Below are 14807 nucleotides of genomic sequence, written 5' to 3' on the forward strand. Positions count from 1 at the left end.
TTTCTCCTTCTCTTTCTTCTTGGGGTACTCTTTTCAGCCCCACATATATACTTTAGTGGCACTCACGAACCCACCATACTAATCCCCTACCATTTCATGTATTTGGTCTGACTGTCATAATATAAGAGTGAGTTCCTTTTTGAGTGTGCAATGAAATTTGAAGACCTACTAATGCAACGAGGAGAGGAGCAGCAGAAACGACTCGACCTCGAGGAAGAGGTGAGAACTTGTGCTCTTTTCCTTCCTTTCTTCATATTAGAATCCAAAGAAAATGGGAAAAGAAATGGCACATAACTTTCTCAAAGCATATTTCTGTGCAGGTCATGAAACTACAAGGAGAGCTAAATGGGGAACAGGCACTCAACAGGGTTTTGCGCTTTGCACTTGAGGGGCCAGTTTCCTCCCACCCAAGTCTTTTCTCATTGCTTCCACCTCAGGTATGAGCAAAATAGGATAACAATCATAGCTCAGTAACTTTAGGCCCTAACTGGGCTCAGGGAGTAAAATAAATATACAATGCAGGTAAGTTAGGCCCTGCATGTGCTTAGAGAGTAATGTTAATGTACAATGCAGGTTCAGGTGCTTCTGGAAGAACTAGCAGTGGTTCAGGAAGAGATAATATGGTTGGAGAGAAAAATTGAGGAATTAAAACTAAGGTTGTACCAGGAGAGGGAACATAATAGAGGAACAGAAATCGAGCATTTAAGAGATCTACCAAAAGACAATCACTTACTATGTGGACCAGAGAACCGGGCTGTGCTTAATGATCAGCGATCCAGATCACAAAACTATGATGAATTCAGGAAAGAAAGAATCACAAAAGAAAGAAGACCATCATTGGGTTCTGTATCAGAAATCCTAAACATGTCTTCCACAAGATCCCACGGTAAACTAAAGATTTTTTTCAAGAAGACTGTTCATAAACCTCGCTCTTACACTAGGGGTTGAAATTAACATCAGCAACATCCTCCTTTGAAATTACATTTGACCTCCAAAAATAGTGGGCCCATAGATTGGATGGTCCTGTTACATGCCAACAACATGCTGAAACATCTTTATGTAAACCCTCCCAAAAAAATAATGTTTATGTGAAGTAACACGTTATTATTTATGTAAAAATGCATATTTATATTCTTCATCTTCTTTCCTTTCACTATTTGTTTTCCTCTATTGGTTTTGGGCGTGATGAACAGAAGAATATCATATGTCAAGGAGGCATACCAGGAGATTGAGCCGAAACCAATGCCATATCAATAAAGAAACTGGTTTTGAGAAACCAAATGAACTGTCAGAGAAACTGATAAAATGCCTAATCAGCATATTTCTCGAGCTAAACCATACATCCGTGGACAGAGAAGGATCCGTTATAGCTCCAAAGCTCAGTCTAGCCTGCATGAAATCAAAAGGCTTCATGGCAAAGACCACTTTCAACTGCAGAACACCCACACTCCTATTTGCCGGCAATGCCTCAAATCTCGATCCTTACTGCGTATTGTCAGATTTCGATGGTACTGTCAGGGATGTTGGGCAATACAAGAACTTCATCCAAATCACGAGAAGCTCGTTAGACATCAGCCGATTATCAGAGTGCTTACCAGCAATGAGGAGACTCGGGTTGGTTCTGGATAATTAATCACACTGATAATTACTTATAAAGCAAAAGCCAACCAATTAATCTCATGCTTTCTTCACTCTTTTGGCAGGGTTTTGATGCACAAGCTATCTTATGTAGACTTGACTTTTTTGACCTACAAACAGAAGTTAGCATTTTGGATAAATGTCTACAATGCCTGCATAATGCATGTACCTTAAGAAAATCCTAAGCCTACAACGAGATCACATTGGGCAGATAAGTTAGATGTGGCAATTTTAGTTCACTTATGATTTCTCATCAATTTGCAGGCATTTCTAGATCATGGGCTACCTTCGACACAGGCTAAATTGCTGGCGATTATGAATAAGGTATGTCACTCTCTGGGTATCCTAATCTTGGGCAAACTTAGTATTCCAAATCATTGTGCTGATATAAGATGGTTTCATTTTCACACAGGCCGTTGTGAATGTGGGTGGAATAGTACTGAATGTTTTGGCTATCGAGCATTTTATTCTCCGACATCCATGGGAACCAAAGCAAGTATGCCAGATTAACATCTGCAGGCTGAATGTTATCTCATCAGTACACGTTATATTTCTACAAATGTTTTAAAGATAAAAAATACTTGTTGGGATTTAAAATACAAATGTTTTTTCTCACACCAAAGTCAAATTTATGTTAGGTGCCCAGATTCCTCGGGTATTTTCTATACTTGCCTAATGAACTCAACTGATCTACTTGCAAGGGCCATCCGGACGAGAAAGAAACACTACTACGCAATGCGTATGGTCTGGGCTATCCAGAACCCAATGTGACATTTGCTCTGTGCCGAGGCAGTTGGTCCTCACCAGCCGTGAGTTTTAACTCACTCTCAATTCATTTAACTGAAACAAAATTTCCCATTAATTTGTTTTTGGAGTAACATGTAGAAACTCAATAAGGTCGATGAAAAGAAAAGTTCCCCAATGTGCAGATAAGAGTATACACCCCAAATGAAGTGGTGAATGAACTGGGGAGGGCAAAAGTAGAGTATTTGGAAGCTTCAGTCGGAGTGACGAGCAAGAGAAAGATTGTAGTGCCCAAGCTTTTGCAATGGCATATGAGAGATTTCGCAGATGACATGGAATCACTACTAGAATGGATTTATAGCCAATTGCCTCGTTCTGGGTCCTTGAAGAGATTGATGATGGAGTGCCTAAATGGGGAAACAAGATCTCCTATTTCCAGAATGGTTGAAATCCAACCTTATGAATCTGAGTTCCGCTACCTATTGCCTTCGTAAGTGGAAAAGATGAAGGGCAACGAAGATTTCCGAGGAACTGCAAATCAAAGAAGCATAGCAACGTCCTGTACAGCATGCAAATATTATGAAAATGATTTTATTGTAATTGTTCTAGTGCCAACTCTACCGAAATCGAAATTCCAGAACTATCTACGCTCTATAATTGCTTCATAAACACAAAATAATCACATTCCAGGCTTCCACCCAAACTGTTTCATGCAAAATGTTTCAATGGAGGAATGTAGATAGCAGTCTCTGGAGAAATTATAAAAAACAAGGTTTACATCCAAACTATCGCATGCATCTACTATTAAATGTGAAACTTTGTGGCTTCTGGAATGTGATTATTTTACATTATAATACTGGTACAAAGAAAGTCAAGAATGTTTAAAAAGCTGGAATGAAATAACAAATTCAACCATATATTTTAAACAATGAGTCAATTTCTTTGAGTTTACCACCTATCTTCTTCCCAAAAATTCACATTTGTCCCAATACGGCCAATTATAAGTGGGCTTGAGAGGACTCGGCTAAGAAATTCCCAACTCTGTTCAACATATTTAAACCAAATACAGTTTCCTCACAGTTGACTTTAATGGACACTTTCAATGGGTCGTAGCACTTTCCTTCAACAGTAATGGTAATCAAGCAGGGAATTGAATTGCTCAAGATCTCACTGCTGAATCGTAAGCGTAAACCAGATGCATCATCGAGGTTAGCAGCAATCGGCATATCCACTGATACAAGGAAAAGATTTGCATTCCCAAGCATCTTCAATGCTAGGCACTCACAGATTACAAGAAAGGTGTCTTTTGTTACTAGATTCTCGTCCTTGCCCTTGTTTAACTCCCCTATGTGATCGGTGAACATGCAACTGTTGTGGATAATGCAAGAGAATACAATTTAGAAAATGAAAGAAGATTGAAATTTTATAAGGAAATAGTAGTATAAGACGACTGAAATCCCATTATCAAGCAATTAATAGAACAGCAGTAGAAACAGAACTGTCTCCATAATTCAATATATAACCATATATCAATGAATCTTGATGTGTGACAGATTTGCAAATCATTTATATCATTTTCTTTCTTATGCACTGCAGAAGAAGGGAGGAAGGTGGTGGTACCATCTCCTATCCATGGCCAAGGCAAACCCAAGAAGGGTAGACTTCGTTGGATGCATGGAACGAGGAACCCACTATAATGAGTAACAGGATTGAAACCCAAGCATTGAACCAGGAGAACGAATGAATTCACCATTTATCCACCTGGTAGTCATATACTGCAGTTCACATCTCTCTCTCTCTCTCTCTCTCTCTCACTCACTCACACACACACACAAATAGTTGCCTAATCTCTGTCTCTAGTTTGACATTAACCTGAACATCACTATTTGTGAATCTAAAACCACCTCTGAGACAGTACAAGGAACTGAAGAAGAAGATAAAAAAAGAAGAAAAAGAAGAAAAGAAAGCACTATAAGAGGATTCAATATGGTGACTGACCTCCTTGCATATTCAAACATTCCTGGGAGACGAGATTCTTTATCAGTAAAGGCTTCGATATCCATTGGAAGTGGTTTTACAAAATATCCAATGTCTGGCCGCAACTTAACTGGAAGCTTCTTGCCATTGCAAAATAAGGCGAGTTTCAGAGGCAATAAATGATGATGGAAGCGAACCTGGATAATCCCCCTTGCTGTCTGACCAGGTTCCAGAGAAGTGATCTCTTCCATAGAAACTATAACCGGTATGTCATTATGGGATGCCAAAGAGCTGCAGCACCAAGATAGAAAGATTTGCTTTAAATCCCAGCATAAGGAGGGATTGGGAGGAGAGGAGGAAAAATCTGCGGTCACAGAGATACTGTTGAGTGTATACAATCATAAATGATTTTTGTGAAACTGCGGTCGTGATGGCTGAAACTAAGGTGGATCTGGTCACCATAATATCTCCATGATAAAAAATTCGGTGAAGTTAAAAATTGATTTTAAAAACAACTAAATTTCAGTAAAAAGTAATTTTGGTAAAACAGTAAGTTATGGAACAAAGCGAGTGGCACAAAATTTTCCCGCCCCAAAACCAGATCACATTTTGCATTAAAAATCATAATTGTACCTTTATGATCAACAATTTATCTAGACTTCAGTCATGGACCAAACATAGGGTCTCATACGTTGACGTCAAATGTATGCAACCAATGACATGAGTAAAATCTCTAGGAACAGCACACTATAGAACCTCCCTTAAATCTAAATACTTAAGTATTCAACCCACAAAAAAGAACTGGCCAACATCCATTGACAATTATGGATAACAATCACCTGTCCATGGCAACTATTGTTTGATCTGCAGAATAAGAGCGTTTGCTAGATTCGTCATCTTGTAAAAAAATGTCAGACATGGCCTCTGAAGAACAATTTTTTATGAAAACTTCTACACATACAAGATGATGGGATATGGTCGAAACTTCAGATGAAAATGTATAATCCACCTTCAACCCATTTCCGTTTGCAGGATCTAAGAGTGTGTAGCTCTTCATTTTAACCTGGCGTCCAATATCCCCAATAGAGATTCTTGCAGTAGATATAGAGACTTGACTTGGTTCTGATGTACTCGCACTGGATAAACCAGGCTGATCATTTAACCAGGATTCTAGACCTCTCTTTGATATCAATTCCCCCAAATCAGCAGACCCAGAGTGAGACACTCCATTCTGATTTTCACAAGCATTGCCAACATCTGAAATCTGAATCAGTGGATCCAAATTGTCATCATCTTCATTTGCAGAGCTGGTCCCATCACCACCAGAGCTGACGCTTGATTTGGTAATAGAATCCTGGCGACTATAATCAGAAGTGCTTTCCTCATCCAAAGACCGAGATAATGAGCCATGATCATCTGTGTCATAGAAGTCACTATTTTTGGCACTCTCCAAGGCATTTGTCCCTTGACATACATTAGAGAGGTCGATGTCATCACGTAGCAGACTACAAGGTTTTGGAAGGGGTTCATAACCTGGAGCTGCATGGAGAACTATCTGTGAAAGAGAACCAGGAAGATAAAACCGGCAGTTCATGGGTTCAGGGGACACTGGCTTTGTCTGTCCCCCAAATATGTGTTCTGCAAGTACATGTGATAGCTCCTTATGTTGAAGAATAATATTTGCTTCTTCCTCGAGTCCTTGAGGATCTAAATTAGATGACAAAATCTTCTTTAAAAAACGTGCACGGTCACGAACATCGTAGTTCAAGTCGCACTCAGCCAGTTCAAGCACATAATTTAAGACTCTTTTGAAGCTCCAAAGATCTTCTCCTTCTGCACATAATAATACCTGTAGAAATGGCCAATTAAAAGACCAAGCACGAATTTTCTCATTAAGTACTACAATCAAGCAAGTTAAAAATCAAATTATTTTGAAGAACTCCACAAGAAGCAGTGGGAAAGCATCCACAATTCACACAATTTTGAGAGGGGGTGTGGAAGAGAAATAGAAGAAAGCGCTCCTTAAGTGTTAACTAAAAAAATACGACACCTATTTACAAATATAAAATCTGAGAATTCAATTTAAATCATTTATTGATATGTAATGCATACTAGAAACTTGCAAATCTCAATGCACGTCATAGTAATCAAAGAAACTGACCAGCCAATAATCTTTACTAGAATGAGCGTGTGAATTTTAAGTGAATTGACTTTTTCAAAAGTAAAAAAAAAAAATCAATAGCACGAGTGTCTGCATATAGTGACTTAATCATAAAGAACGAAAAATTAATTTTTTTTTTTTTATAAGTAAGAAAAGTTTATTGATCATCATAATTAGGCAAAACCCAAATACACAGGTAGCATACAAGAGAGATATACCTAATATTACAGCCTACTAGGAAAGAAAGAAGCATACAAATCATTAAAATTAACCCCCTCTAATACAATAACCTTAGCCCAAAGTAACAAAGATTGGTAAAACAATTCTCTAATCCCCCCCCCCCCCCCCCCCCCCCCCCCCCCCAAAAAAAGAGCGTTCTCTATTTTCAAAGCAATGACCATTCCTCTCGTTCCATATACACCACATAAGACATAAAGGCACCATCTTCCAAACCTCTGCTACTTGACGATTTCCCCTTACTCCATTCCAACAAGCCAATAGATCCATTGCCCTCTTAGGCATCACCCACACAATACCCAGGATGGAACTTGGGTATTGCGTGGAACTCGTGGATATGGTTTTGGAAGAGCACTTAAATCTAAACATCACACTCCTTACACATTTCTAGCAACAAAGATTTAGGATGAAAACTTCAATTTTTCTCAGAATTCCAAACCGATGTGAATTTCAATTCAATCAATTTAAAATCCATTATTTGGATTATAATTAAAATTTAAGAAAACAAAGTGTTATGGTAGTTATAAATATGATGGTTATGATGGAGTCAATGACTTTCTGATAAGAGTGATGTAATGTGATGATGTTAAAAATGGTAATGGAGGTGACAGCTACAGCACACAAAAATGCTGGCAACAAAGGCAGTGTTGCTATAACATGATTGTTACGATGGTGATGAAGGCAGTGTTGGTCGTGCAGCAATGGTGGTCACAGAGGTGACAATAGAGAGGTTGATAATAATGAGGAAGGTGGTGGTGGCAACAATGTGAGTGCAACAATGGCAGCAACATAAAGGCACTGCTAATATGGGGATGGTGACAACAATGATAACAATGATGGGGGTAGCAACATGAAAGCAATTGTGGCAATGATAGTGATTGAAGTGCCAACGGTGGCGGCGGTGATGATAAAAGTCGTGGCGACAACAGGCCGTGAAAACATGGTGGTGGCAACTGCAACAACAATAGTGGGGCAGGGTGAAGAGTAGTGATGGTATATGAATGGCGATATTAATGGAATTCGTGTGATGACACATTCCCATAAAATTTAAACTTTGAGATTAAATGCTTGAAAATCCCGAGTTCAAAATTCTACAAATTTTTTTAGACAATTCTCTTGTTAATCCAAATTGCAACTTGAAGTAAAATCTACATCAAAATCCCTCTTCCGAACATGGCATTAGTAGAATAAATCAATGAGGTGGGATGAAAGCAAGTGACACTAAATGCAAAAAGATGCTCTCAGCAATCATATGCATATACACTAGTCAATGACATAAAAGTAATAGAAGAGTTTTCTCACATACCTTCACAATAGAATTAAGTATCTGGAGCTTTGTTTCCAATGCTTCTGTGGTGAAGTGCCAAGCAAGATAACTGAGTACTGTGGTCAACATCCTGGGTATTGTATCCCCCAAAGAGCAATACTCCCCTGCAATCCAAATAATCATCGCACGGGCTGCAGGTACCTTGATTGAATCCAGACTACGAATCAACTGAATTATAACCTGTGAAAGATAAAGGGAAGGTTACTTTAAAATTGAAGAATACTTGGCAATTCCACGTACACATCGCTAACATATGTGCTGCAGAGACTAAGGGGATGTTTGGAAACAATTTCCATCTCATCTCATCTCATCTCATTTCCTTCCGAAACATTATTCAAACACAAACACTTTCAAACTAATCATTACAACTTTTCCAAACTAATCATTACAACCTTCCCAAACTTTCAAACAAAAAATAAAAAACAATTCAACTCAAATCCCACAACAAAAATAATATTAAAAAAATTATATTCTAACAATATTTTAACTTTATAATATTTTTTATTAAACTTTTTCTCTCTCATTTCCCAAAATCCAATAAATACTTAACTCAAACTATCTAACTACTATTCACAAACCATCTTACTACTATTCACAAAACTCTCATCCCATCCCATCCCCTAAACCAAACTGGAATGTGAAGAACCATTTGAATTAGTTTATTTTATAGGTAATCAAGAGTTTTTATTCATAAGGAAAGGAGGCATGGCCCAAGTACACAGGATAAGAACCATTTGAATTAGTGATTTGAGGATATAACTCAACTGAACCTTAATCGCAACTAAGAGAAACAAATCTAACAATCTATAACATATAAGATAAAAGTACTGGTCACGTAGATATGCAGTGCCATCTGACAGTCCAACAGAAAAGGTGATATAAGACTAAGGCTGCATTAATAACATATATACTGAAATGATGAGATAATTGGTAGCATGCGAATGAGGGGAAATACTAATAGCTAAACTAAGTAGAGTAATGAAAACAAAGGCACGAAGCACATCCAAGTAACATCAGATTCAACAAAACAACAAAAAGGCAAACATAAATGCAACAGTGCAGAAAAATAAATTACATTGAACTTTCCCGAAATCACCCAGGAGATGCATCTCCAATATTAAATGTGTCACAATACTGTCTTATTCCCACTCGATGTGGTCCTAACCTTCTCATGACTAGGTGGATCTTGCTCTAAAACATCTTATTATTCAGATAGAATGAATAGGGAAAGGTAGCAACATATGACACCATCTTGACAACAGAAAAGTAAAGATACCTTCTCATGACTGGGTGGATCTTGCTTTATGATTGACCTAATGGACATTATTGCTTGAATCAAAACACCCGCTTCTCCCTCCACAGACTCGATGTCACTTGACAAAAATTCTGAATTGTGAAATGTTGCTTTTAACAAAACAAGCAGGGAGAAAAATAACATTTTTCACAATAAAACAAGTAGCAGGCAACAGACCCAGTCTAGTCAGAGCCAACAGCCCTTGCAAGCATGTGTTTGCCGTTTTTGGAAGTCGTTGTGCACATAAACCAATTGCAGCAACAGTATCAGCAGCAAATCTCCTGTCTGGATCTCTAACATAATCCTAGCAACACACTAAAAGTAAGCATCAATTCGTGCACTAAAATCCCAGGAAGGTGAAAGTGATGTACCAAACAAAGATACACACTACATAATAATTTTGGGGACATATGCAAGTTAGATCTAATCCACAAACCACAGACCCCTTGATTTTACACAAGTATATTTTTATCTTAAACCTCTATCGGTCAATTAAACAATTTGATTAAAGCAAAAACAAACAGAACAAACAGAGGGGTGTAACACATCACTGACTTCAGTTATTTGAGGATTCCCCAACAAAAACTGAACTCCATCAAATGATGACTATGTTTTCTATTTTAATGATGATAATGTTAATACGCCTGCTTTCTGCCAAAACTAAGAAGTGTAAAAAATTATTTAACGCAACATTTGTTGTGAATAAACAATCTAAACAGTGAAGCTCACAGAAAATTAACAAATTTTCATTGTTCAATCTGTTTTATAGAGACAAATGCCCAACATTAACAAATCTTCCTCCAAAAGGAGGCCACCTGTCTATTAAATGTTACTGAAAAGCCACAATTGAAAAAAGAGGGGAATTAACCTGAAATTCTTTAAAAATAAATGAAATGGACGAATCTGTAGCAATGGAAGAGAGTATCTCAAGCTTCAAAGCTTTTATTTGATAAGAATCTGAAGAACATATGAAGAAGTCTTCAAAGTGTGGAGCAAATAGAGAAGGCATTGCTTTGGCAAAGACTTGAATGTTGCAGAGAACCTGAAAAAAGTGAAGTGACATAACCACCCTACCATCTTCCAGACTATACTGAAAATAAAAAATATATAAGACAATAGCAATATCTATTGCCATGATGCATAAGAATCGAAAGTGATGCAAATAAAAGGAACCTATGAAATATACATGTACCAAAAAATTCAAGGAAATACAAAGTACCACATATTTCGAGGCACTGGATGATCTTAGAACAAATAAGAGTGGTTTGACAATTCTTTTGACATCCTCCCTCGGGGCCATTATCCAATGTACACCACCAGCTGCAAGTACCACAGCACTATTATTACTCCATAACAATGGGGATGTACACTGCAGCAGGATCTTCACGTCATTGTTACTTTTTCCAGAAGTAAATTGGGCAACATTCAGTTCAGGACCCCTATTTGTGTAACTTAACCGTGATAAGTATTCATCCGGCCCTTCAATATAACACCTGGATATCATGCTTGCTAACAAGTCATTATCCCCGCTCACGTCAACGTCTAATCCAAAGTTATTACCCCCGCACAAAAATCCCGGGTCTTCTTTTATTGAAATTTCGGTAGTGGAACCATCCTTTCCAGAATTGGAACTCTCTGTACAACACAAAGAAAACATAATGGATTCTCTAACAAGCCCATGTTTCGCTATTACAAAGCGCAAAAGGATCCCAATTAAGATTATCTGCCCCCACTCTTCCACATCGAGAAGAATCTCACATAACCTCTGATAATTTTGTCCAATCAGAGAAAAATTATTTGGGCAAATTGAAGCAAATGCTGCAGCTGCGGCTCCAAGTACTCCAGGGGAATGGTCATTTAACAATATGCCAACAATCTGCAAAGGGCACAGGGACAAACCCCTTTCAATTTATGTTCGTCCCAGGAATATATTATCTACTTCTAAAATATAAGAAACTGGGAAAAGATATCATTACTTAAAATACAAGTTACCAGACCTCTTCAATTGCAGAGTTATGTTCCTCTAGGCGCAAATCATACAGCTTGGGAAGAGCATTGGCAGCACATTTCCTAACATAAACAGAAGGATCTCTAGCACACTTTCCCACAGCCACCAGAACAAGAGGTGCAATTACATGTAGCCGGATTCCGGCCATGGTTCGAAGTGCCCACCCCCGCACCAAAGCATTTGGATCCCCCAAGTCCTTTTGGAAGCAGTTAATAGATAGCAACGCTTCATTTGGACGCCTAAATTATCAAATGAGTACAAGTAAGTAATACCAAACAGTTAAGGCTAAACGCCATATTCACATGCTTGGATAGAAATAAATAGAGCATAAGTTCTTTTCCCACTCACCACCGCGCAATGTAAGCCTGAGATAATTAAAACCTATATATAATAATACATTTTTCAAGTCTTCAAACCCCCACTAAAAGTGCCCCAGTGCGTGTGTGATACGGTAATATGAATTCAGCTATTTTTTCTTGTATACACCCCGTGTACTTGGTTGTGCCTATTGATATTAATAAAGTTTTACTTATAAAAAAAAAAAAAAGTACTATGTATTCAGTGAATGTCGCAGCAAACCTTACAGAACTACCACTAAAATATTCAAATTTACAATCTGTCAAATTTGAAAGAAATAAAAGAATGAAAAATAAAAATCAACAAGTCGACGTACTTTTCTGCGTAATGGAGCAGGTACAAGTAAACCAGCTTCTTTACTTCCAATGACTGAGACGCCACGTTTTTAACAACCTGCAATTCGATTAATCCGGATTTATTAAAAATAAGTAACAAAAACTAACACACTCATAAATCATGGGGAGATATTCATAAAATAATGATCAACTCTAATTTTCTGACTTGTAATTTCTCTTCTTTTCTTTTCTTATTCATTCTCGGGAATCAAGCAGAAGACATATAAACCGAGTGAGCGTTCGGGTGTGAAGAGCGGGACCTGGGGGAAGAAATTGGAGACGTCGAAGCCCTGGGCAATGAGAGCGAGTAATCGCTTGAGAGCCTCGCACTTCTCGGAGTCGAACTTGCTCTCAAGGAGCGGAGCAATGTTGACATCCTCCGGATCATCGTACAGGTGTGCGTCCGTTCCGATCCGGAACACCATCGTCGACGCCTTGCTCAGAGTCTCCGCAGTGGCTCCAAATTGGGGGAACATTTTCTTTCCGATGCGGAGATTTGAGATTTCCTTTTTTCTCTTACCTTTCCTGCGCTGCTGTAGCAACTACTAGCAAGGAGAGGAGACGCCAGACGGCGTGCACTTTGGGTCTGTTTGGTTGCTGGAGTAGCAGGTTCTTGCTACCCTGGTCCCTACGTTTTTTGAGCAAGTTCTAATGCTGGATTAGTGCATATACCGTACCGAGGCCGGCCTGACATGTGATTGGACCATGAAGAGTTGGCCCAGAACGGGCATTGGCCCAAAACATCGGGCCCAAGCTCTAAAATTAAGCAATTTTGGGAGGATCTTGTATTCTAAAGAATGACATCTATGCAGCATACCATTCACATATTATAATTTGATTTAAAAGATAAAATTTAAAATTTAAAATTAATTATTTTTAAGTTCGAGATTGTGTATACACCTGAGATTCATTGCATTCATAAAAGAATCAAAGTATGAGTATTTTTTGTGTAAACTGATATTTCAACTTCCACATTATGTCTATTAAGTGTGTCAAAATATATTTATTATATAAAAAGATAATTCTATTATTCATAGTTCAACCACTTAGATAAAAACTACTTTAGATTTGACATATCATGAGATGGTATGATTGGAGATAATAAAAATTATAATGAATAACGAATATTCTTATAAAAAATTAATGTTAATCCTCCTTTTAATTATCTTCCTTCAAAGTGGCAATCATTTAATATCACTCAGCGAATGATAAAAATATAATGACAATTGGAATAATAATGAATGTATAATATTTCTCATATTATAAGCTAATGCCGTACAATATTTTGGCGGGGAGGGCATTGTTTATGACCATTTTAATTATCATTTGTTCATCAGTTTTTGATGTGCCATCAAGTTATTAGAAAACTATTTATATTTTTTTACTTATATACCAATTATTTGATATTATACTTATAAAAAATAATGAAAGAATTATGATAAAAAATAATGGTAAATAACACTTTTTTTTCTTTAAAGAAAGACCTTCTAAGAAACTGCTTGTGAAAATGACTATTTTTTATCAAAATAAATATGTTTTCGTCATAAATAATTATTATTATGGTAAATAATTCGTCACATATATTTATTTTTCTTATAATATGCTAATGCAAAAATCATTGTATGCTTAAAATATTGAAATTATAATCATCTGAACAAATGAAAAGAGCTAATACGAGAAATTAATTAAAATTGAGCTCACCACCATCCACTCTTTGAAATAAATTTCATTGCTATTTATTCAGAACATGCATAAAACTTTCGAAAAGCCGATAAGACCGGCCTGTACGTAGATGACTGGATGCAAAGAAAAGGTAATTCATATACAATTGGGGCTGCCCGGTAATTCTCTATTTCCGGGTCTGGTTATAAATTGATCAAGAATAAAAACTAGAAAATAAGATCAATGATCCCACCTATTGTTTCTCCCAAGATTGCAGTAATAACGAGATGAAGAGCCACTTTTATCACTGCCCAGCATATCTTGCGAGCCTTCCTTCGAGGTAACTTCTTGTGCTCAATTGCCAATTGTAAGGTTAGCCTTCCCGGATCGCCATTTGAAGCTTGGTGTTGATCTGTCCTCCATTTATCCAGAATCAAGTCTTGAACGCACGCCACATGGTAACAGAAATCGCCACTGGTGGAGACATAAACCCAGCCATGGATATTTTTTGAGATTTTCCTGTTTTGGCATCTTAGACACTTTGAGGTGGGCCAGTATTTAGCCTTCTTAAGTAGCCTCAGACTCACCAACTGACCATCTTGATCATGACCTGACAAAGCGAGCGGGAGCTTCAAACAACAAGGATGTATTACGTGTGCTTTACTGCACATAGATTGGTACCTGAACCCTTGGACGCCCTTCCCACACGCAACACAGAAGCCAATACTTCTTTGTAAACGAATTTTATTATGAAATATGAACAGTGTGTTGTCGAAAAACAGGTGGGTGGTGGAGCTGTGGTGATCAGCCGCACCGCAGTGCTCGTGAAGATGAAAGTCGCACCCATTTTCGTTACACCGGTAACATGGATGAAACCCTTGTTCTTTACAGCCATCACATTTATAAGGTGTTTCGACACGACTGGTCCATTTTAACGCGTGTTCTGGGTGGCTAGAGTGCTCTAACTCAGTAAATCTCACCATACTTTACGATCAATATCAGAAGCTAGCTAGCAGCTTGTCTTGAGTACTAATCGATTATCAGTACTGCGCGCTGGCCTTTTTGTT

General features: G+C 37.8%; 2 protein-coding genes across 3 annotated transcripts; one reads left to right on the plus strand and one right to left on the minus strand.

Annotated features, from left to right (window-relative positions):
* The first annotated feature begins 86 nt into the window (after positions 1-86).
* Positions 87-2876, plus strand: LOC121255449. 2 transcript variants are annotated; one of them, XM_041155795.1, is made up of 9 exons: positions 87-219; positions 321-437; positions 574-886; positions 1194-1614; positions 1704-1803; positions 1903-1962; positions 2051-2134; positions 2340-2447; positions 2553-2876. In XM_041155795.1, the coding sequence occupies exons 1-9, from the start codon at positions 151-153 to the stop codon at positions 2874-2876; spliced, it is 1596 nt and encodes a 531-aa protein (XP_041011729.1). In that variant the 5' UTR covers positions 87-150. The 2 variants fall into 2 exon arrangements, with proteins under 2 accessions (XP_041011729.1, XP_041011736.1); XM_041155802.1 differs by having other exon boundaries at positions 2568-2876.
* Positions 2877-3277: 401 nt separating this feature from the next.
* On the minus strand, positions 3278-12692 carry LOC121255444 (AP3-complex subunit beta-A). The gene is made up of 11 exons (XM_041155783.1): positions 12339-12692; positions 12060-12136; positions 11376-11625; positions 10598-11254; positions 10247-10420; positions 9556-9682; positions 9361-9470; positions 8064-8264; positions 5199-6208; positions 4381-4650; positions 3278-3750 (listed from the first exon to the last, which is right to left on the minus strand). Exons 1-11 carry the CDS (start codon positions 12552-12554, stop codon positions 3381-3383), a joined length of 3462 nt encoding a protein of 1153 aa, XP_041011717.1. The 5' UTR covers positions 12555-12692; the 3' UTR covers positions 3278-3380.
* Positions 12693-14807: the final 2115 nt, after the last annotated feature.

The sequence above is a fragment of the Juglans microcarpa x Juglans regia genome, chromosome 1D (assembly GCF_004785595.1).
Source record: "Juglans microcarpa x Juglans regia isolate MS1-56 chromosome 1D, Jm3101_v1.0, whole genome shotgun sequence".
Classification (NCBI taxonomy): Eukaryota; Viridiplantae; Streptophyta; class Magnoliopsida; order Fagales; family Juglandaceae; genus Juglans; species Juglans microcarpa x Juglans regia.